The sequence below is a fragment of the Podarcis cretensis genome (genome assembly GCF_951804945.1).
Source record: "Podarcis cretensis genome assembly, chromosome: 5".
NCBI lineage: Eukaryota > Metazoa > Chordata > Lepidosauria > Squamata > Lacertidae > Podarcis > Podarcis cretensis.
In genome coordinates, this window is record NC_137174.1 from 75,006,924 (window position 1) to 75,030,480 (window position 23,557).

Genomic DNA, 23,557 nt, shown 5'->3' on the forward strand with positions numbered 1-23,557 from the left:
GGCATATTCCATAAGATCTTCTGATGTCACAGTTGCGGATGGAATGGGGTTTGGGACACCTTCAACCTCTTTCTGCATTCCAGAAGAGGGTATTCTCTGGGAAGAAGAGTTGATTGTAAACCACTATGGAAACTGTAGCTCTATAAGTGGAACAGGGGTCTCCTAAAAAGTCTCAGCATCCTTAACAAACTACCGTTCCCAGGATTCTGCTTAAAGTGGTATAATTCTGCTTTAAATATATAGTGTGCATATTATATGGCCAATGTGTGTAAGCCATGTGCATTATCCATAAATATGTGTGAAACACAATGTGCGCCTCTACATTTCTGTGTCCCCACCTAAATGTTTTTTTTTAAAATAATATTTATTAACATTTTAAAGACTGCAAAAGAAAGACAAAGAATTAAACAAAACAAAACAGTACAATACAAAAACAAAAACACCACACAACACCAACCCCCAAACATTAAATTAACAAAACCAAACAAACACAATTTAAAACACATCTAATAAGTTCAGTATCTTAACTTTCATTTACTTGTTTCAATGACCTCCTCACACCTCCCTTTTTGTATTCCACTTTAATTAACTGTTTCAGCAATTCCTTTCCATCTTCCTCTGTTTTCTGTCCTGTAATTTATCTTAACATATTCTAACCTTATTTTTCCCTTTAATATATACTTGTCTTAACATATTTTAACTTTATTTTCCCTTTAATACTCTAATAATCTATTTGTACTTAATTCCTTGTAACATTTCTACTAAAGCCATATAGCTCCTTTCCAACATTTTTCTAACACTTATTAATTTTACAATATTTTTATAAATAGTCTTTAAACTTTTTCCAATCTTCTTCCACCGACTCTTCTCCCTGGTCCCGGATTCTGCCAGTCATATCCGCTGATTCCCTATAGTCCATCAACCTAGTGATCTTCTGTCCGATGCTCTTCTCTTTTCCAAGTCCCTTCTGCTAGTCTTCTTCATATTTATACATGAACTTTACTTTGTCTTCCACTGATCTTATTTTCATTTTCCTTCCTTTGAGACTAAAGAGTAGATCTCGGGGAAACTCCCACCTAAAGATGATTTTATTCCTTCTCGACAGGGCAACCAAATCTCCGTAGTTAAATCTAAGATCCGAAAGGTATTTCAGGACATCTTTCAAAATTTCCACTCTTGACTGTTGTTCTTCTAAGTTCCTCTAGTAGTTCCAACAGTTTCTTATTTTGTTCTTCTCTTTTTTCCCTCCTCTTCCAAGTCCGAGAGCCCTCACAGTTTTAATCTCTTCTTGACCCAAATCTCGGTCCCAAAAGTCATCAAATTCCTGTGTAAGGAAATCTATCAAACTTTCCTTCTCCAGTTCAGGTAGGGCTCTGATCCTCAAAATCTGATTTTCTTTAAATTCAATCATAGCAGGCATCAACTTATGGTCATCAAATTGCATCTGTAAGGCTGGGACTCTCTCTCTCTCCAATTGTGTTACTTTAGGTTCAACGGCAATAACTTTCTCCCTAGCCTTCTCTGCAGTTTGCCATGTCAAAGTAGATTCCTGTGTCAGTTTTTGAATAGTTTCTATATTGGTGTTCACTTTTTGTCCCAAATTGTCAATTTTGGTAGTTACCACATCCACCTTTTTGTGAAGCTGTTCCAGTGAGTCACTTATCTTACATAATACAACCACTAAGGCCTCTTCTGTCAACATTCTTAACCAATTCAAGGTCCCCAGAATCTCACAGGTTTTTATCTTGCAGCTGGAAATTCCCCCAGCTCAACTCTTGTTACAGTTTCAAAAGCTTCCTCTAGAGGGAAACAGTTCCTCTAGAGGGAAACAGTTTCTATTTGTATTAGTCCTTTTAAGCTCAATTAAAACAATAAAGTTAGTTTTAATTTTCTGTTACTTTTACTCCTTTTTAAACACAGACAGAGACCATGGAAACAATGTATTCCTCTTATTTAACTAACTGTCAGTGAACGTTCTAATCATGGTCAGTCCTGTTGGCAGCCCATTTCCAGGATCGGAGTGGTGGTATATTAACTCTGTTCGCTCTCTCCTGCAGGTATACTCAGTCCAAGACTTTCCCCCCTCTTCTCCTGCCACCAAGGGGGGTTTAGTATTTTTTACTGATGGAAATTTAGTCCTTTACAATAGGCTTTCCGAGACTTCAGCTTGCATCCTCATTGCTTCAATCTATTTACAAAAGGGGAAGGTGGACTTCCTGTTTTAGACCTCCCCGTTTCGGCACCAAATTAAGACGTTTAAAAATCCAATTCTTCGCTCTACTCACGGGTAGTTGCTTTAAGATCAAATTGTCCACAGGAAAAAGTCAGCGCTCTCCGGCAACAGCTATGCGGCTTCGCTCCGTGGAAGAAGCAGTCAATTTGAAGCACCGTGCCGCTCACCCCACGTCGCTCTGGATCCCCAAAACCGGGTTTCCCCGTGAGTAGGGAGGCGCAAAATGTGCCAGCCAAATCCCACGTTCACAGGCTTCACCCGCCTGTGATTTCTAGTGGGTCTCTGCCTTCGCCGTGGCGGCCAGACCCGGATTCCTACGAAGCAAATTCCTCCCGATCAGAGGAATTCTGCCATTACCGGAGGCGCTAACCCGGAAGTCCTCTGTGTCCCCACCTAAATGGCCCTCCATTGCTATCATTATATTGCTAGGATTAAGCATGAATGGAATCACAGAATCATAGAGGGACCTCAAGGGTCATTGATGATGTGGACAAGGTGCTTGGATTGGTCAGGGCGACCACTTGCGCTCTGAATTGTTGCCCCATTTGTTGATAAAAACTAGCAGAGAGGGGACAGCTAGATGGGCCGGGGGGAGTGATTAATGCTTCCTAGTGAGAGGGGGTGGTCCCTGCCTGCTTGAAGGAAGCAGTGGTAAAACCACTCCTCAAGAAACTGTCCCTGGATTTGGAAAATCTAAGTGACTACCAGCCAGTTGCTAATCTCCCCTTCTGGGGCAACAAAGCAGCCAGCTCCTAGGAGCTGAGGTTCCTTCGTGCCCCCAATAAAATATATGAGGGGGCCATACAACCCCCTAAGTTGATGTACATTGCTATTCAAAGGGTGTGTGCAATATTTTATTTGCCCTTCATTCATAGATCTCAGGTTAGTTCACAGCATAAAAATGCAAGATAAAAAGAGAGAGAGCATGCTTTGGAAGACCAAAATCACATGACAGCAGCCCCTCATTACTGTATGTGAGTTATAAACTCTGCATTATTCTTTATGGGGAGTTGTATTAGTGGAAATATTCAATTTCCTTCTGACATCATCCAGCTTCATCTTTCAAACTGCTATCCCCTGAAAAGCATTTGTCATGAAAAAAAAAATCCACTGGTTCTCTTCTCATTAAATGTTAGCAGGGCCTTCTGCTTCTGGGCCTGAAAGCAACAAATTCCTTCATTGGGAACCAATTTTCTACTAACCTGGATGTTCATTTTCAAGGAAACTTTAAAAAGTTCCAACATTAGAGAAACATTGGTTACTTTGATTGCTGTAGCTTGAGAAATTCCCTTTCAGCTGCAGCTGTGAGAAGAATGGGTACTTGCAATTAAATAATAGCCAACTTTCCACCCTTTCCGCTGCTATTTGATCATCATAATTGACTGAGTCAGCAGCATCCACCATTGATTAAAATGAGCAACAGTGCACAAGTAAAAATCTAAGGTAAAATGAACAATGGAATTTCTCCCTTACTAAAGTATGACTAAATCAAATAAAATATAGATTGGGGGGAAGTGATAATAAAAAAGATGCTTCTGCCAAATCTATTTGCAGGTATGAAAACCCCAACTGTGCCAAGTTCTTTGATAATGAGCAAGAAATAAATTTAAAAAGACGCTAAAGTAGGTTTTTCAAATTATGTATTTGAAGGGTTTCTTATTGTATAAAACCAAGTTTGCTTCCTCTGAAGTTAGGGAGGAAAGGATCAGGGAAAATAACATTCCAAATAGAAAGAGCTGCAGTTCATCTTAGAATATAACGTTTATCACATTAATAAAACTTGTACATTCACTTCATGTCTCTGAGTGATGAGGATTTCCAGGGCACAGAGCTCAAGTATATTTGTTTTCTTTCGGAAGGAGGTCATTGGAGGCATATTGGCATTCTGTAATATTTATGTTTATTTACAAATATACAAGTGGAGTATATGGTGAACAGCTTAAACACCCCAAGAGACAACCAAAATCCATGGCTCCAGCATCAGGTCTCCAGCGAGACTGACAGGAGTCCAAAATTCCTTCCAGTAGCACCTTAAAGACCAACTAAGTTAGTTCTAGGTATGAGCTTTCGTGTGCATGCACACTTCTTCAGATACCAGATGCATGCACACGAAAGCTCATACCTAGAACTAACTTAGTTGGTCTTTAAGGTGCTACTGGAAGGAATTTTTTTCCTTTTATTTTGTTTTGACTATGGCAGACCAACACGGCTACCTACCTGTAACTGGAACGATTTCTATTGTTATTGTTACACACATCACCACCCACTTGCTGGATGTCATCTCCTCTGAGAACTAGGCTAGCTTAGGGATGGGGAATCAGGTGTCCTGATGATGTCATTTGTCTTCAAGTCACCTTAGCAGCAACCAGCATGGTCAAAGGTCAGGGATGATGGGAACTGTATTTGGAAGGCCACAGTTGCCCCATCTTTGTTTTGGCCATTGAGAAGTCCAGCTACTTATAACAATTAACCAATCTTCCTAAGAAAGGTGATACTTAGCAACTTTGCCAAGGAGGGCTATTGATGTAAATAGGAAAAGCAAAACTATTAAGTGTCAAATAACTGCAGATTTTTTTATATATAGGTAAGCTCTGTTGATAATAGTTACCAGAACATTTCCCCCCAGAGTTTTTGGTTGTTCTTATAGGAAAGAGTCCTCTTGAAATAAACCTGAATTACTACTTCTGGGCAGTTTGTATCAAATCAAAACCAGGGTGACAATATCTCCAAGGACTATTTTAATTGGAATGTCCCACACAACTGGATGTCAGAGTGTCGCTTTGAGGCTTTTGTCAATTGTGCTGTACAAACTGTAAAGCTTGACAGTACTCTAAGGCTTTCACCGGAGAGTCCTAGTTTGCGTCCGGCTGACAGGAAGCATCAGCAAAGTGGCTGAGTTAAACATTTAGGGCATTCATCCAGGGACCTGACACTTTGCAATGACATCTCAGCAGAGAGATAGCACCCTGTTCTAAATACAGCTCAGCTGCTTCTTTAAAAAAGTTGTGTTTTCTAGGGTTATTGTCATTCTGAAAGGACTGTTGCAATTTAACAGACCTTGTATTCACACACTATGATATCTATAAAAGAATTTGATATTTGTTCTAGACTTTCCATAGGGTGCTGAGTTTAAACACTATTATCTGTATTTCCTCTCCCAGGAACAATCTGTGAGTTCAGAGGAAAAGAAATATAGGAACTATGGCTGAACTGAAAGACCTTATGATATGTTTATTGTGTCTTGAAATAAAAGATGGTGAGGGAGGGTTTCACACACATGTGCCTTTTTTGCTGTTGTTTTCAAAATCCTTGTGGTGATCAAGCTCCTTACCAGATTATTTTCTCCCTATTTTTAAACACAAAATATGTCGGAGTGAGGACAGAAAGCATTGTCCCCAGTTTATGTTGACTTCAGACATTTTCACATAGCCAAATCTCATTGTCTACAATTCTTGTGATGAAGCTAAATGGCGATGCTTTTTGCCCTTGCTTTCACACAATTGCTGCCACCACTAAGTGGGATGAATACTTCACCTGCTGTTTATGGGTTCCCTTAAAATTTCTGAAAGGGGTTTGCTCCATCCTGAGTATGGGGGAAATTAACCTATGTGGTGGCTTTTTGGCTTAGCAATAACAGAAATCAAAATAAGAAACTTTTTCAGAACAATCCTAAACTTGTCCCACAGTTCTGATGCAGATTTTTTTCTAGGAATAAACAGGAACCCATGGGTATTGCTACTGCCCCTTTAATAATAATACAGTCAAACCTAACGGCTCTGTTTTCGAACAATTCGGCTCCCGAACACCGAAAACCCAGAAGTAAATGCTCCAATTTACGAACGTTTTTAGGAAGCCAAACATCCGATGCAGCTTCCACTGAGTGCAGGAAGCTCTTGCAGCCAATTGGAAGCCGAGTTTTGGTTGTTGAACGTTTCAAAAGCCGAACGGGCTTCGGGAATGGATTATGTTCAACAACCGAGATTTGACTGTATATGCTTAAGGACAAGAAAACTTGTATCCAATATGTGGAGCAGTGTGCATGGCAACTGTTGCTGGCAATTTACAGGTCATAATGCCATGAAACATTAATTGCTGAATTAAGACCCGTTACCATAGAGTGTTGTGTTCTGAAATAACCCTTCTGATTCATGCTGTGAATTGAGTCCCTTTGATGCGTTACTCATATGATTATAGATTCATTTAATCGAGGACCAATGGGGCAGTGCTGTTGCCTATGCACCTGAGATTGCACGGGCTAAAGACAAGAGAGTGAGTGAGTGAGAGAGAGAGGGGGGGAGGGAGAGAGAGACTGAGATTTCTCATAGAGATCCTTCATTACAGATGGAGCCTACATGTGTATATCTCTACATGCATTGGCTTCCCTGTCTTAGATGTTCACATCTAATATAAGGATGCTGAGGGCAGAAACAGGACAGGAAAACCAACGTATGACCCCATTACCTCTCTTTAAATTCTGTTGTTGTTTAGTCGTTTAGTCGTGTCTGACTCTTCGTGACCCCATGGACCAGAGCATGCCAGGCACTTCTGTCTTCCACTGCCTCTCGCAGTTTGGTCAGACTCATGTTTGTAACTTCGAGAACACTGTCCAACCATCTCGTCCTCTGCCGTCCCCTTCTCCTTGTGCCCTCTATCTTTCCCAACATCAGGGTCTTTTCCAGGGAGTCTTCTCATTTCATGAGGTGGCCAAAGTACTGGAGCCTCAGCTTCACGATCTGTCCTTCGAGTGAGCACTCAGGGCTGATTTCCTTAAGAATGGAGAGGTTTGATCTTCTTGCAGTCCATGGGACTCTCAAGAGTCTCCTCCAGCACTATAATTCAAAAGCATCAATTCTTCGGCGATCAGCCTTCTTTATGGTCCAGCTCTCACTTCCATACATCACTACTGGGAAAACCATGGCTTTTATTATACGGACCTTTGTTGGCAAGGTGATGTCTCTGCTTTTTAAGATACTGTCTAGGTTTGCCATCACCTTTCTCCCAAGGAGCAGGCGTCTTTTAATTTCGTGACTGCTGTCACGTCTGCAGTGATCATGGAGCCCAGGAAAGTAAAAATCTCTCACTGCCTCCATTTCTTCCCCTTCTATTTGCCAGGAGGTGATGGGACCAGTGGCCATGATCTTCATTTTTTTGATGCTGAGCTTCAGACCATATTTTAAATTCTGTAGCCCCATGTATTAATACACAAAGGAAACTGTGCTTCTCATCACATTGGTGGACTGTCAAAGTGTATCACGTTGATTTTAGAGGGTCAAACATATCAAAATGCAACTGCTGGTAGGAGACCCAAAGTAGGATGCATCTCATGCCATGCTTTTAAAGAGCTTGAATAGGGGAGTTGTCATTACAACTGCTGATACATCACCGGTGATACTTAGATGCACTGATTGGGTAGACTCACCTTTACAAGGCCCAATTTATATGCTAATCAGGTGACCTGGTAGCTTCCAAGATGTCAAATGGCACAGTTCCCAATTTACAAGGCAAGCCTCAAGTGTGAAGCAACACACAACGGGTTTGCATAACTTTTTCAAGTTAGCCACAAAAATAATAATATGAAAAATAAGATATGTGACAAACAATGATTTCATTGCTTGATCCACAGCCAGTGTAAAGTTAAATTCCATTTTTAGATGGCTGGAACATATTGTACAACCAACCATAAAATAACTGACACATGCCATCTTTTCACACTCCAAGTAACATACGTAGTCACTCCCTTCACTCAGCTTGGAAAGTGTTTCATCCTGTTCTTTTAACATAACATGTATCTGAAATCATAGCAGTAAAAATTTTGGGGGGGTGTCACTGTGCACAGATGGGTTTTACACTTACATAGTAGCTGTAGTAAACTATTTTTAGAGGCCAAGATGTGAGTGGAAGGCACAATCTAGATCCAATTAGATGTCTTTTTTTTAAAAAAAAAACAAAACAAAACCAAAACCCAAGAACATTGTAAGGAAATGAAATATCCTTTCATTTGCTTACAAACAGAAAAATTGCTGAAGTCATTTGAAAGGAAATTGCTGCTTATCCAAAAGCAAATTACAAGTAAAATAAAAACTGGTCTTTCTAATCCTTTCACTGGACATACAATCACATTCATTTGCACAATCATTTAAAACAAAATTTACACAGCAAAATGTTGTACACAAGGGAATGCTCACACTTCGCTAATGGTAAGAGAGTACCATTTTTATTTATTTTTTGTACCACCAGCCTTATCTTGCCTCTGATTGTTTTGCTGGCCGACCAGTTAAGCCAGGCGAAATCCCACCTAAATTAGAAACTGCTTATTTGAAGTGGTGGCCAAGTATATATCTCAGGAGATCTTTAACCACCACTCATTCCATTGCAGCACAATCTTACCTGACTTTTTATTTTATTTTTTACATTTCATAACCAGCACTAGACTAAGGTATAATATTTCAGACTTAAGACCAGTTTTCTTCAAGAAATGATAAGAGTACAGTTCTGATCATCTAATTTGGCAGCAGCATGTCTGAAGTTTTTTGCATATCTAACATGAGTCATTTTTTGGTTTCTTTTCCAGTGGGTACCCCATTAGAGGGGTCTAGTGGGAAGACTCTGTCCAGAAGCCAAGCATGGGGGCAGATGGGCCATAGAGCTTCCAGCAGCACCCTTGGAGGCCCCCCTAGGTAGATCCACATCTTGAGGCAGTCCCATAATCCCAGGCATGACCCTGCTCAAGTGTCAGCCCTCCATCTGGAGGCTGAGAAGGGATATATAACCAGTGCCTGAGCCGAAGCCTACCTACAATTCTAATCAGTGTTCCACCCCCACCCCAAAGTGCTGATACATTAAAAGATGGGGTGGGAGTGCAGGCAGGGGGAGGGACGTGGCCTGATGCTAAGGTAGGGTGCCAGCAAACGGCTTTCATTTCCAATTGTGCAACTCCCCACCCCAATAATAACAAAGAAGAAGAAGCCTCAGGTGCCAGAACAACTTGATTGGCATTTGCTTTCATGCTATGTGTACCTTTACGAAGAGGGTGGAGGCAGAAAAACATGTTGGGCCAGCCCTGGTCTGACTTGGCAATGATTTTAGAAACAATGGATGTTCTGCTTGGTACAGGGATATGTAGGAGCTGGGATATATAGTTGGGAAGGCCATCTGTGTTTGTTTATCAACTTGTGAATCTCTACTATTGCTAAAGGCTTCCTACATAGGTTGTCAAAAAATAAATAAAACAAGGAACTCCCACCCATTTATGCACATCAAAGCTGTAGAGTAGGGGGAATCCATTATTACCTTTGCTTTATGTTTAAGGATGAATGTTTCCACCACCCACACATTTTTACAATGGATATAAAAACAGCGAGCTGTGTGGGAAGCTTTCTGTAACCTCATTCGCAGAAGTAAATGTTGTGCTTTTCTTACATCACAACTGAAAGATCTGTTCCAGGCACAGAAGCTCTGATGCACACATGGAGAGCTCTCTTTTGAAACAGCTTCCCTATTCATTTTAACAGAGAGATCCAACCTGTCAAGAGACAAAAAATGGCTCCTACCATATGCATTCCTGTCCATTTTGATTTCCAGATCAGAGTGCCTAGGGATGGGCAGATTTGCCAATTTCAGTTTCTCACTTTTCCAAGCTCAAGTTCAATTCTCCATGTTTCCACATCAGTTTACATTAAAAAAAGATTCATCAGCATTTTAGTGCAAATTGCTCCTAATATGTATATATATTTGTGCCATTTAACCTAACATACACATTTTTTGCCAAGCAAGTTCTCCTAACATAGTGTCCCCCCCCATGTTTCCCCCCCTAATTTCTGCAATTCTTTGCACACTTTACCCTTGCATGCATTACTTGCCTGGAGAACTGCTTTGCAAAATTTGGTAAAATGCTAATTTCGAAGGATGGCTGTGTTTCAGTTTGCATATTGTTTGGGGAGAACAATTTTCATAGGTTTGCCTTAAATGTGAACTGAAGTGACTTTCTCCCCCCTCTGTAATTGGATCCCCTGGGACCTCTTCCTATTCAGCCATATGACACACTTACCTGTAAGACCAGCAGCTTCAGCAGACAAGAAAGCACTCCAAGACAAAAGGAAAAACAGGCCAGTTTCTAACATAGGAAAGTCACACAGCTTGGTGAATTTTGTCAAGTGCGAGAGGAAACAACGTTAAGGAAAATGTTAGGAATCAACACCGCTTGCAGCATTTTGCAGATTTCAAAATTGATCTTGTCACACTGTTTGATAAAGGTGCTGGAAAAAAGACAATCCTCAGAGATCACACATAATGGACTCACAGGCAATTTTGCAGAAGCGAAATAGCGTCTAAGGGAAGTGATTCCAACCACACCTCTCAGATATAAGAAATATAAAAGTAAGGATACCTGGTCCATCAAATAGCTCATCGCCAGGCCAATTCACATGACTTTTAGATGAGGGTACATGAAATTAATGGTGCAACAGGAAGGGGGTACATCATGAGCTCTTGCAATGTGGCTTGTTGATGGTACCAGGATGACATGGGAGGGCACATTGTGCAGCGGCTCCTTCACTACTAAGGTGGCAGCAGAAGGGAAGCCACTTACTATCTTGTTCTAGCAAGTGGGAATAATATTTTGATGAATTCTGTTTCACCAAATTTCTGATATACGGCAAAAGTATTTACCTCACTTGGCAGGTGAATATTCCTCAGTGAATACATGCACACTGTGGGTAAGCTATGTACCACTTGGTAGATCTCCCTCAGACTTTGTGGGGTGAGGCAGGTGTGTGGAGGGATGTGGGGGCAGCCAGGTACACTTTCCCCAGGCCTCAGTGGAAAAAGCTGGCTGGGGTGGCGGGCAGCACTGCCAGGGACTGGCTGCTTTTTTGTTTGAGTTTATAACTTTATTCTAACGAGACTGCCACCCTGGGCCTCAGAGAAGCTCAGCACGGACCTGGGGTGAGGGGACAGAGTTGCAAACATCTTGGATTTTGGGATAATTTCCATTCCTGATAATTTTTTTGCTTCTGACAGTCTATGGCATACATTACATTAAAAAAATAAGAAACAAACTGTGCTTTGAATGAGTTTTCATCATGAAATTGAAAGAATGGTGTTCCTCACTTTGAATCATAGAATCATAGAATCATAGAATTGGAAGAGACCACAAGGGCCATCGAGTCCAACCCCCTGCCAAGCAGGAAACACCATCAGAGCACTCCTGACATATGGTTGTCAAGTCTCTGCTTAAAGATCTCCAAAGAAGGAGACTCCACCACACTCCTTGGCAGCAAATTCCACTGTCAAACAGCTCTTACTGTCAGGAAGTTCTTCCTAATGTTTAGGTGGAATCTTCTTTCTTGTAGTTTGGATCCATTGCTCCATGTCCGCTTCTCTGGAGCAGCAGAAAACAACCTTTCTCCCTCCTCTATGTGACATCCTTTTATATATTTGAACATGGCTATCATATCACCCCTTAACCTCCTCTTCTCCAGGCTAAACATGCCCAGCTCCCTTAGCCGTTCCTCATAAGGCATCGTTTCCAGGCCTTTGGCCATTTTGGTTGCCCTCCTCTGGACACGTTCCAGTTTGTTAGTGTCCTTCTTGAACTGTGGTGCCCAGAACTGGACACAGTACTCCAGGTGAGGTCTGACCAGAGCAGAATACAGTGGCACTATTACTTCCCTTGATCTAGATGCTATACTCCTATTGATGCAGCCCAGAATTGCATTTGCTTTTTTAGCTGCCGCGTCACACTGTTGGCTCATGTCAAGTTTGTGGTCAACGAAGACTCCTAGATCCTTTTCACATGTACTGCTCTCAAGCCAGGTGTCACCCATCCTGTATTTGTGCCTCTCATTTTTTTTTGCCCAAGTGCAATACTTTACATTTCTCCCTGTTAAAATTCATCTTGTTTGTTTGGGCCCAGTTCTCTAATCTGTCAAGGTCGTTTTGAAGTGTGATCCTGTCCTCTGGGGTGTTAGCCACCCCTCTCAGTTTGGTGTAATCTGCAAATTTGATCAGGATGCCCTTAAGTCCATCATCCAAGTCGTTGATAAAGATGTTGAATAAGAACCCTGTGGCACCCCACTAGTCACTCTTCTCCAGGATGAAGAGGAACCATTGATGAGCACCCTTTGGGTTCGGTCAGTCAGCCAGTTACAAATCCACTGAGTGGTAGCATAGTCAAGTCTGCATTTTACCAGCTTCTTTACAAGAATATCATGGGGCAACTTGTCAAATGCCTTGCTGAAATCAAGGTAGGCTACATCCACTGCGTTCCCTTCATCTACCAGGCTTGTAATTCTGTCAAAAAACGAGATCAGGTTAGTCTGACATGACTTATTTTTCAGAAATCCATGCTGACTATTGGTGATCACAGTATTCCTTTCTAGGTGCTCACAGACTGTTTGCTTAATGATCTGCTCCAGAATCTTCCCTGGTATTGATGTCAGACTGACTGGGCGGTAATTATTTGGGTCCTCTCTTTTCCCCTTTTTGAAAATAAGGACAACATTTGCCCTCCTCCAGTCTGCCGGGACTTCGCCTGTTCTCCAGGAATTCTCAAAGATGACTGCCAGTGGCTCTGAGATCACATCTGCCAGTTCTTTTAATACTCTTGGATGCAGTTCATCTGGCCCTGGAGACTTGAATACATCTAAACTAGCCAAGTATTCTTGTACTATCTCCTTAGTTATTCTGGGCTGTGTTTCCTCTGCTGAATCATTTGCTCCAAATTCTTCAGGTCGGGCATTGTTTTCTTTATCGGAGAAGACTGAGGCAAAGAAGGCATTGAGGAGTTCAGCCCTTTCTGTGTCCCCTGTTTGCATTTCACCATCTTCTCCTCTGAGTGACCCCATTGTTTCTTTGTTCTTCCTTTTGCTACGAACATACCCATAAAAGCCTTTTTTTGTTGCTTTTAACCTCTCTAGCAAGCCTGAGTTCATTCTGTGCTGGCTATTTGTTTGAATTCCTCTTTGGTGGTTTCCCCCCTTTTCCATTTTTTGTACACATCCTTTTTTAATCTTAACTCAGTTAAAAGTTCTTTAGATAGCCACCCTGGCTTCTTTAGGCACCTTCCATGTTTCCGTCTCATTGGTATTGCCTGAAGTTGTGCTTTTACTATCTCCCTCTTAACAAACTCCCAGCCATCATGAACTCCCTTTCCTTTTAGTATTACTGTCCATGGGATCTGACCCAGCACTTTCATAAGTTTTATGAAGTCGGCTTTCTTAAAGTCAAGAAATTGAGTCCTAGTATGCTTGGCTGCTCCTTTCCGCTGTATAGTAAACTTCAGAAGAGCATGATCACTCGTGCCTAATGATCCTTCCACTTCTACCCCACTAACCAGGTCATCAACATTGGTTAGGACCAGATCTAAAATGGCTGTTCCTCTTGTTGCTTCTCCCACTTTCTGGACAGCGAAGTTGTCTGCAAGGCCAGTGAGGAATCTGTTTGACCTTATGCTCTTGGCTGAGTTTGACATCCAGCAAATATCCGGGTAATTGAAGTCCCCCATTACTACTATCTCCCTTCCTTTTGCATGCTTGGCCATCTGTTCCAGGAAGGCATCATCTATGTCCTCTGTTTGGCTTGGGGATCTATAGTAAACTCCCACAATGAGGTCACTGTTATTCTTCTCTCCCTTAATTTTGACCCAAATGCTCTCACTTTGGCTTTGAGGTTCTAAATCTTGGATCTCTTCACAGGTATACACATCCCTGACATATAACGCCACTCCTCCTCCTTTCTTATCTGGTCTGTTTCTCTGAAATAGATTGTATCCCTCCATTATTACATTCCAGTCGTGGGACTTATCCCACCAGGTTTCAGTGATGCCTATTATGTCATATTTAGTTTGCTGTACCAAGAGCTCAAGCTCATCTTGTTTATTTCCCATGCTTTGCGCATTAGTGTACAGACATTGAAGTCCATTAATCATTCCCCCGTGTCTCTTATTTAAGGATTTTTTCCTCCCACCACTAGGTCTGCGTGCTGTTTGCTCCATTTGGTCTATGATCAAATGTAAAAATAAGCAAAATATATACTTTGCTTATAACCATTCATATTCTGAAGCAGTTTAATAAACCACTATGATCATGTGGTCAAATTTAGCTTTAATTTTTCCACATTAGTTCAGTTCAGATGGTGTCTAATTTTATTTCCACTCCTCGTGGCAATGTTTTCAGGTCACAGAAATGCAGCTGTGACAAAGTCAAAAGGCAAACAAGATGATCAAGTCAAAATTAGCTCAAGGATTATATTATTCCAGGCTAAGGGGAAGGTCACCACTGGCTCAGTGGAGTTTATTTAGCATTGATTTAAGAAAGAGAAAATTGGCATATTAAGATCTGTTCCAATAAAGCAAAAGGAGGAAGATTAGATTCAAACATTCAGCATTAATAGCTGTTTCATTCCTTTGGGTTAAAACATGATTTGTGCAGAGTGGTGGGGGTGGGGATCTGCCTAGTACCTCTCCCCCTGTTGGGATTCTAATGCAATAGCCACACAATACAATTAGAGCACTATGATACCACTTGGAACAGCCATTGCTTCAGATTCTTGGAGCTTGTTTGTTAAGGGGTGCTGAGCATGAAAAAGGCCCCTATTTTCCTCACAGAACTACAATTCCCTAAGTTCCTGTGAAGAAGGATTGATAATTAAACTCATTCTGGAAATGGAAGCACTGTGAGGGAATAGGGGTTTCTTAACAATTCTAAGAACTCTCAACATACTATAGCTCCCAGAATTATTTGGGGGAAGCCTTAACTGCTTTTTTGCCCACTCCACCCAGCCGCCCCAAGCTTACACTCTCCAACTGATTGACTGTTGCAGGGCTGGGGAACTGCTGCCCCTCCAGCTGCTGTTGGACTACAACACCCATAATCCTTAACCTTTGGTCGTAGTGGTTTGAGATGATGGGATTTGACATCTACTAACACCTTCAGGGCCGGAGGTTAGCCGTCCATGCCCTAGTGCCCTCAGATGTAAAGAATGGAGTGGAAGAACAGAACCCTCCCTGGCTGCAAAGAAACATGAGGTTTTTTTCCTGTGTGCTTTTACCATTTCTGTATATAAACTTCCAAAGTGGAAAGTGGCTTTCTGTTAAGAGAGGCAGGGTCAAGTATCTCTAGGGAGAAACATAAATGTGTTTGCATGACAGAGAAACCCAGTGGGAGGAAAATACTCTGAGATATTCAGTTTCATTTGTCAACCATTTTGCCAAATGCCCAGAAAAATATAGGAAACTCCCTAAGTTTTAATGTTCTAATAGTCCAGCAATGCTTATTAGAGACATTTAGATTTTACCCTGATCTCATACAAAAGTGCCATCATAATTAATCATAGTTCCTGTGGTAATTCTGTCCTGTCTTCAGGGCCATGTTGAATATGCCCATCAAAACACACACACACACACACACACACACACACACACACACACACACACTGGGGTGTATCCAGGCTTAGTCAAGCTTAGAGAAAGCCCACTGAAAGTTAGCCATGTCTAACTTGAATCTCGTTGATTTCAGTCAGACTACACGTGGGTGGCGCTGTGGGTTAAACCACAGAGCGTAGGACTTGCCAATCAGAAGTTTGGCAGTTTGAATCCCCGCAACGGGGTGAGCTCCAGTTGCTCGGTCCCAGCTCCTGCCCACCTAACAGTTCAAAAGCATGTCAAAGTGCAAGTAGATAAATAGGTACCGCTTCGGCCGGAAGGTAAACAGTGTTTCCGTGCGCTGCTTTGGTTCACCAGAAGTGGCTTAGTCATGCTGGCCACATGACCCGGAAGCTGTATGCCAGCTCCCTCGGCCAATAAAGCGAGATGAGCACCACAACCCCAGAGTCGGCCACGACTGGACCTAATGGTCAGGGGTCCCTTTACCTTTACACTTAGTGTGACTGACAGCACAATCCTAAGCAATCATAAGCATGTCTGCTAAGAAGTAAGCCCTACTGAATTCAATGGAACTTGCTCCCAGGCTAGTGGGGTTTAGGACTGCAGCCTACACTTGGATTTAGCTCATCAGCAACAATCCTATTTGAAGGTGTTGGGTACATGCACTGGGCAATATGACTGGCAAAGGAAGGGAATGAAAATTATAAAACTGTTTTCTCCTCCCTTCTCCTACTACCTGAGGCCTTAGGAAACCACAGGAAGGGCAGAGTGTTCCTGTACTCAGGTCCTGCTTGCATGTTTCCTACAGACATCCAGTTGGCCACTGCAATAACAGAATTCTGGACTAAATAGGCCATTAGTCTAATCCAGTAGGCCCTTATTAGACACACATATATTTAAAGCACATGACTTCTCACAAAGTTTATCTCTCCGAGAGCTACAATTGCCAGCCACCTTGCCAAATTCCATTTCCCAGTATTCCTTGTAGGAAGTCATGTGCTTTAAGGGTGGTATTCAACTAAGCTGTGCTCAGAACAGCATCACAATAAAATAAGTGGACCTAACTTGGTCTTGGTCATTAATTTCAATGAGCCTACCCTGAGTAGGATTTAGCTGAATGGCTTGCTTGTATGTATGTATGGCTTGCATGCAGCTGTAGTCGCACATTTGCATAGTTGGCAACAGATGTGGCACAAATGTAACTGCATTTCAGCCGCAGGAACCATTGACAGTTCAAAATAGTGTACGCAGAGAGGTGAAGTTCAGAGTATTACTGAAATCTTGATCAAACAGAAAATAATTGTATTCTCTTTTGTAGCAACTGCTCTTCCAAACATGTTAAATTTTGGACATTTGATAACAACCAGCAAAGGATATCAAAGCAGCAACAATGGCATAGGCAGATCCCATAGCAAACGATCCAGCAAAAATCCCTAGAAAATTCCCCACCGACTGGAAGAAGGCGGCAGCGTCAAAGGCATTGGGATTCTCCTTGGGACTGTAAATTGATATTGAACTGAAGGAAGACAAAAAGGAGAGAGGAATAATGAATTCTATCACATGGCACAGAGACTGAAATCAAGAGCTTAAGAATGTACTTTAGCACGGACTGGCAATTGCTCCTCAGGGTTCCTAGAAGATTGGAAAGTCACAGGGAAGATGAAATAAGGGTTTATTTTTTAAGGCAATATTGTGTGCGGCTGTCATTTCCTGCCAGTCAGTAAACATTTTCTTGTGCTACAAGTGTCATAAAGAGTATTATTTCCAAGCCAACTAGACATTAAAACATGGTAGGCATGTAAGGGATCTTCAGGGAAGATAGATAACTTTGAATTACTTATTGGCCATATGTCTTCAGAACAGTGATGCATTCACAAATATTCCTGATAAAAGGGCCACTTTTATTGCTTACCAACAAATGGCCCATACAAATCATGGGACGTACAAAATCTTTGGCAGTGATCTTGTCATAAACCATTATAGTCGTTCCATTCACTAGCTTTACCCTTCATAAACAGAATTGTGAGAGTGTCAACAGCCTTGCAATATGAAGCCCTGGGGAGGCACAGGCCAAACAGTCTCTTGCAGAAAAGAAAACTGTTTCCTCTGCCAGAGGTCCTCTCTTTATAGCCAAGTCTTTGGCTGTTGACACCATTATACTCTTATGGGAAATTAATGCTGTGCCACAATGGGAAGATCATCTACTTAGAGCATTTTCGAGGGCATCAAACTTCCTGCTCACTAGCAGAGACCTGATACCCAGAATGTGAATAATACTGCCAAGCTGGCACACTCTTCTGGTTTCTTTTATTATTATTTTTAGGCCATTAAGTTTGAGAGATACACACACTAGCCTCAAGCATCCCAAATACTAATTAAGAAACATTTCAGATTTCTATGGCCCTTTCAGCTCTTGATGTCTTTTCTGCAGACTATCAAAGAGCATTTGGCACAGGATTCTTAATAGCAGTTTGTATTGCTGGAAAATGCTTGGTATTTTATGCATTAAAATTTTACATTTATTTTAAACTGATGTGAATATTTTATGATTATGAATATTAAAAAACTTGTCAGCAAAGCAAACGCATGTACTCTAGTGAGCAACTAGCCAAATGAGATGCAGCAATGGCTTTGTAAAAGCACATTGGGCTAGGTGTCATTTGTGATTTGAAGATGATGAAGGAGTAATGTAAACAATTTCCATTGCCATTTGGTCATGGCTCACTCCTCTGTGGTCAGCTATCATGATGCATTGATATAGTTCATGACCCATGTGGAGCATCAGAGTGGGAGCCAACCACAGGAAAGCTGTAAGCACGCTGCTGCAAAGCTAACATGTAAAATGGATCTAACATTAATTTATCTGAAATATTTTTAACCCACACTTCATCATAACATGGTGCAATTAAAAACACGCACACACATTAAAATCAGGAACTGCAATAAACCAAAGCATGACTACAAATAAGAGGAGCAGATAAAACTGCAGCAGAATCAATAGCAGCAATAATGGTCAAAATCCCAGCCAAGATAGTTAAGCCCCATAAAAATCTGCAGGAGTAGGAGAGGTTTCAACTGGCGCCGAAAATTCATCAGAGTCGGTGCCAGCATTGTATATCAACATATCATAATATTTTAGTGATTTCTTATTTGTTTTACTTATATTCTGCTCTGTCCCATGGGCTTACAGTGTCTTACAGCAGCTTTTCTAAATCCCAATACAACACTCCTGAACGCTGCATTCAAATGAAATTTTAAAGATTTGCGCTGCAGGCATTGGCACTGTCTTTGGATTGACCTAAGTAGCACACAGTACTTAGGGACAGAAACAAACACTACTGCCCCATAAGGAGGCCCCTGAAAAATGCTCCTGCAAGCAGTGGCTGAAATATCTGAAATCCTTTTACTGCACGGATGGTGCCAACAGCATGGAAAGCCTCCAAAGTGGTTTGAGCCGCTACCAGGCACGTGTGACGCTGGCAGGAAATCTCTTCATACACACGGTAAGCAGATTTCAAATGTTATAGCCCTTGTATGAAGTGCCACCACGACATAAAAATGTTTTCCGGCAGCCTCCATACAATGGGCATTCTATTTGACTCGGTGCATCAGGATACTTTCATGCATACAACTGTTTGCAAATTACCCAGGGTAGAGATTAGCCTGTAAAAATCCAGTGTGTACATAAGCCATACAGAGAAACAGAAGCAATTCCTGGAGAGAGAAGAAAGCTTATTCAGTCGTCATTCCTCCCAACTCAGTTCTAATCATGCAAGACGGGAGAGAGGAGAGTTGGGGTGATCTCACCAGTCCCTCCCACTGCATTCCTGATTGTTGATTCCCTGCAGTCCTCTGTGTGTTCAGGTCCCCACATGAATAGAATGCAGTGGAGGTCCCCAAATGATTCCAACCAGGAACATGCAGTGTTGTAAAGCATGCAGGGAGCCAACAGGAGTAGAGCAGGCTCCATGCTAGAGAAGTTCAGCTTGAATGCATGGATGGCTTAAGGGTTGGCCCACTGAGAATACAAGGGCTGGGAATAGGCCAATGATCACACCTCCACTCACACACACCCTTGGATGACTAGAATCACAGGATGTTGAACAACTGAATAGATACAGAATGTGTTCTAAAGCCACTTCACAATCATTTTGCAGCTGGGTAGAAGCTGCATCATGGCTTTTGCCCATGCTACCACATGGCAGGAGCTTTCATTGCAGCTTGTTCTCATTCGTGTCTTTCTTCAGGAGTACTACAGTGCTAGCAGTACTGCTTGGGCAGTGCGTATGGAGGTCCTGGGCTGCCCAGATGACAAGACCCCACTCTCAGCTTTGCTGATGTGATCCAAAGGAAAGGAGAGCAATACGTTTGGCACTGGGTTGGCTGCAGGAGGCGTACAAGGCACCATCCATCCATCTTAGGGATGCAACTCCACATTTGTGTAGGGTTTACTCATTAGCCTTTTCTTCTCCTGAAGATATTCCACAAGGCGGTGGAAGTTTAGGATTAGAGTTTCCCTTCTCCTAGTTGAGCTACCTTCTCAGGTTGTTGAGCCTTATCTGCCCCTCACTTTCCTCTAGAGAACACACAGAAACCACCTTCTTGATCATTGGACCCACTATTAGTTAAGTTCACTCAATTCACTGGAGCCTGTTTTCACATGCAGGAGAAGGCCCTAACTCACCAAGGGTTTGAGACCCAATGGCTACCCTCACCTGGTATAGCCAACCAGCTGAAGCTGTTCCCAGTCTGTGGCCACTATCCCATGTTGACAGCTTCTAGGAGCCACAGGTGAAAACTAAGTGCACCTGGTAGAGGTCCTAATTTGTGGTATAGGGGGTCAAAATTAAAAAATGACCCCCACCCCATGCCCTGAAAACTGCCCATCACGAAACAGGACCAACAACATTTGCTACCACCTCTAGTTTCCATGGCTGTTCAGTGAGATGGTTCCTAGATCCCCAACATCTACTGAAAGAAATACTTTTACCAGCATCTGTGGTTGAAGACTGTGGGAGGAAAACAAAATAACAAACTGCCAAAGTAGGCAGCACATTGTGAAATAATCTATTATGGGGTTTTTTCTCAGACCTGGCAGAGCACTTTCTGTTTCTATGTAATTGTTTTTAAACTGTGTAATTTTCTTTGATGTTGCTACAAAGCAAGAAACCCTGAAATGAATGGAACTGAAAAGAAAGTCACAACTCATTCACTGTAAGCTTCATCTGAAGTACCTTTGCATCTTTAAGTACCTAAGTACCACAAAAACAGCTATAGTGGCTCTCACAAAATGCCACCATAATATAGATTTGAGTTCTGAAAATAACTATGTTGTTGGGATGTTGTTGTTGTTCTGGGTGGAGGGGGTCATTCACAGCCAATGTGAGCAAGCAGGTGCCAGGTGATAGGGTGGCTGGCATGCCCAACTAAAGAGTTTTTAAAAATTCATTTTAGGAGAAGGTCTGCTGCTGAGTGGTAGAGCACTCATTTTGTACAAAAAAGATCTCAAGTCCAATCCTTGGCATTTCCACAGAAAAGAATGAGGTGGAATAATGTAATGCTGAAGTAATTTATGTAATTCGTTTAATTTCACCACAACAAGATGAATAACATCATTCTGGATGAAAGACGGATTGCGGTAGAACGCAAACAGTGCTGCTTGCACTGAATACAGGGCAGAATGGGAAACGATGCCTTCTTACAGCCCTGCTTCAGATTTGCAGGACTGACACTGTTTTGTTTTTTTAATTCACCAGAGCCTAGAGAGGGCTGAATGCCTTAGAATTAAGGAACATGATACCTCTGAACACATGGTCAGGAATTTCCTCCTAGGACATAAACTGAGCTCACAGTCCTGTAACATAAAAGTTGACTCCAAGTTCCCCTCAAGCTTTCTTCATCTTAACAGCATAGTTCTGAAGGAAAATGCTTCCTTTGGGAAGAAGGGTGGAATATAAATTGAATGAATTTATAAATAAAGCCTTTAAAGCTTGATACATGTGGAAATCCTGCTTGGCCCAGGATTCCCTATGTTGGAATAACCAACAGTCCTTAATTAACACCCACTGGACTGTGAGGGGAAAAAGCTACTAAATGGTTAGTGTATCTGTGAAAGGGTAGCTGGGTGGCCATTCTGAATTGTGAGTTTACTTTCTCTCTCACCTTGCCTCTTTGCTTCTGCAGTAAACAGTAATGAATGACTGTTGCTAAAATAGATTAAAAAAAAATCAGTTTAAACAGATGTGCATGTCTTTCTTCCAGTGAGAGGAAAAAAAACCACAACTGTTCAGCAACACTCTACACATGTACATCAGTTGGTGGGGTGGGTGTGTAGCTGTGTGCATGGTGTCAACAGTGAAGCCACTTCAATACATGAAGGTTGTCTGAATGTCTCTGGTATGAACAATATAAAGGGATGGATTGCTATTTTTTTACTGCCTTGTCCATGAATTTGCAGTCCTTTAGAGAGAATATTGAGTAACTTGTAATACATTTACATTTCATGAAAGATATCAATTCAAGGAGTGCAAGGTAATATAATATGAGTCTGGGGGTTACTAACCCTTTCCCCCCAATGGGAATCCTGTTTTCCTCACAACATTTAGCAGGTGAAGTTTCCTGGTGTGGAGATGTAGCAAAAAGCTTCAGTTTCTACATTTTGTTCCTATATAGGCAGTTGCTACAGTTTCCTTTGTCAAGGGGATTTTTTTTTTTTTGCCAACTGCACACCAGCCCCAACAAATTATTATCATTTTCTTAAACATAAAACAACCCACAAGGAGAAAAAGAAAAGCCTAAACTGCCCTTACAATTTTCAAAAGGAGCGACATTGCTGATTGTGAACTGAAACAAACCCACTTTATCAGTTGATGCTAATTAAACAAGAAGACATGACAAGAGGGGACTATCAGGCAGATTATGGCACCTTGAGTGCATTGTGAAGCATAGTGCCGAAAGCTGTGTGTCAGCAGCCACCCGAGAACGGCAATAAGCCTCCCTGAAATTCACTGCCTCAAATCCCTTGTACCATAATGAAATGGAAACGATAAAGATAAGGCTAAAAGGATCTACCACGGCATTTGCTGCGCTTAGGGATGCTGCATAAGCCTTGCTCATTATCAGCTGCAGTACGACTGGAGAAAGGCACATTTGTGTTACTAATTCATAAAACTAAGTGAAAGAGTCGACCACAAATTCTGCCATGTCCGTAATTCCAGGATTACTGCATTCAAAGAGGCTCTGTGGAGCTCAGAAACGTAGAGTTACTAGAATATTATGAGTTGCACACAGGCTGATTTGTTCAAGTTTAAATGAGGCCTGAATCTGGGCTGGACCTGAGCAGATCATCGAAACATATATGTCACCGTTATAAATACAGAAGCAGAAAGAACCCCACTTGCCTTTCCTGCAGTGTGGAGTCATGATGCTCTGGGCTTGTAGAAATAAATATTTGGAATAATGAAACCATGAGCGGGGAAGAGTTTGTTTCTTAGTGGCAAGTATCTGTTTTGTCTGCAAAAGGTCCTTGGTTCAATTCGCAGCATCTCCAAGTAAGACTGGGAAAGACCCTTGCCTGAACTCCTGGAGAACTGCTGCCAGTCCGTGCATACCCTCCAACATTCCTCAGATGAAAATAGGAACATGAGAGCCAGTGTGGTGTAGTGGTTAAGAGCGGTGGACTCATTATCTGGTGAACCGGGTTCGCGTCCCCGGTCCTCCACATGCAGCTGCTGGGTGACCTTGGGCTAGTCACACTTCTCTGAAGTCTCTCAGCCTCACTCACCTCACAGAGTGTTTGTTGTGGAGGAGGAAGGGAAAGCAGATTGTTAGCCGCTTTGAGACTCCTTAAAGGGGAGTGAAAGGAGGGATATCAAATCCAAACTCTTCTTCTTCATCGTCCAAACATTTTCTCATTCTCCTGCAACTGACTGTCCTCAGCCCCC

At 42.0% G+C, this 23,557-nt stretch overlaps 1 protein-coding gene across 1 annotated transcript in view; it reads right to left on the reverse strand.

The window, feature by feature from the left end:
• Positions 1-23,557, reverse strand: part of SLC9A9 (solute carrier family 9 member A9) — a 264,850-nt gene that overhangs the window by 144,249 nt on the left and 97,044 nt on the right. Inside the window, exons 7-8 of the mRNA XM_079977932.1 lie at positions 16,992-17,130; positions 10,281-10,386 (exon numbers count right to left, since the gene is read on the reverse strand). Of these exons, the coding sequence (XP_079834058.1) occupies positions 10,281-10,386; positions 16,992-17,130 (245 nt within the window). The remainder of the gene's footprint in view (positions 1-10,280; positions 10,387-16,991; positions 17,131-23,557) is intronic.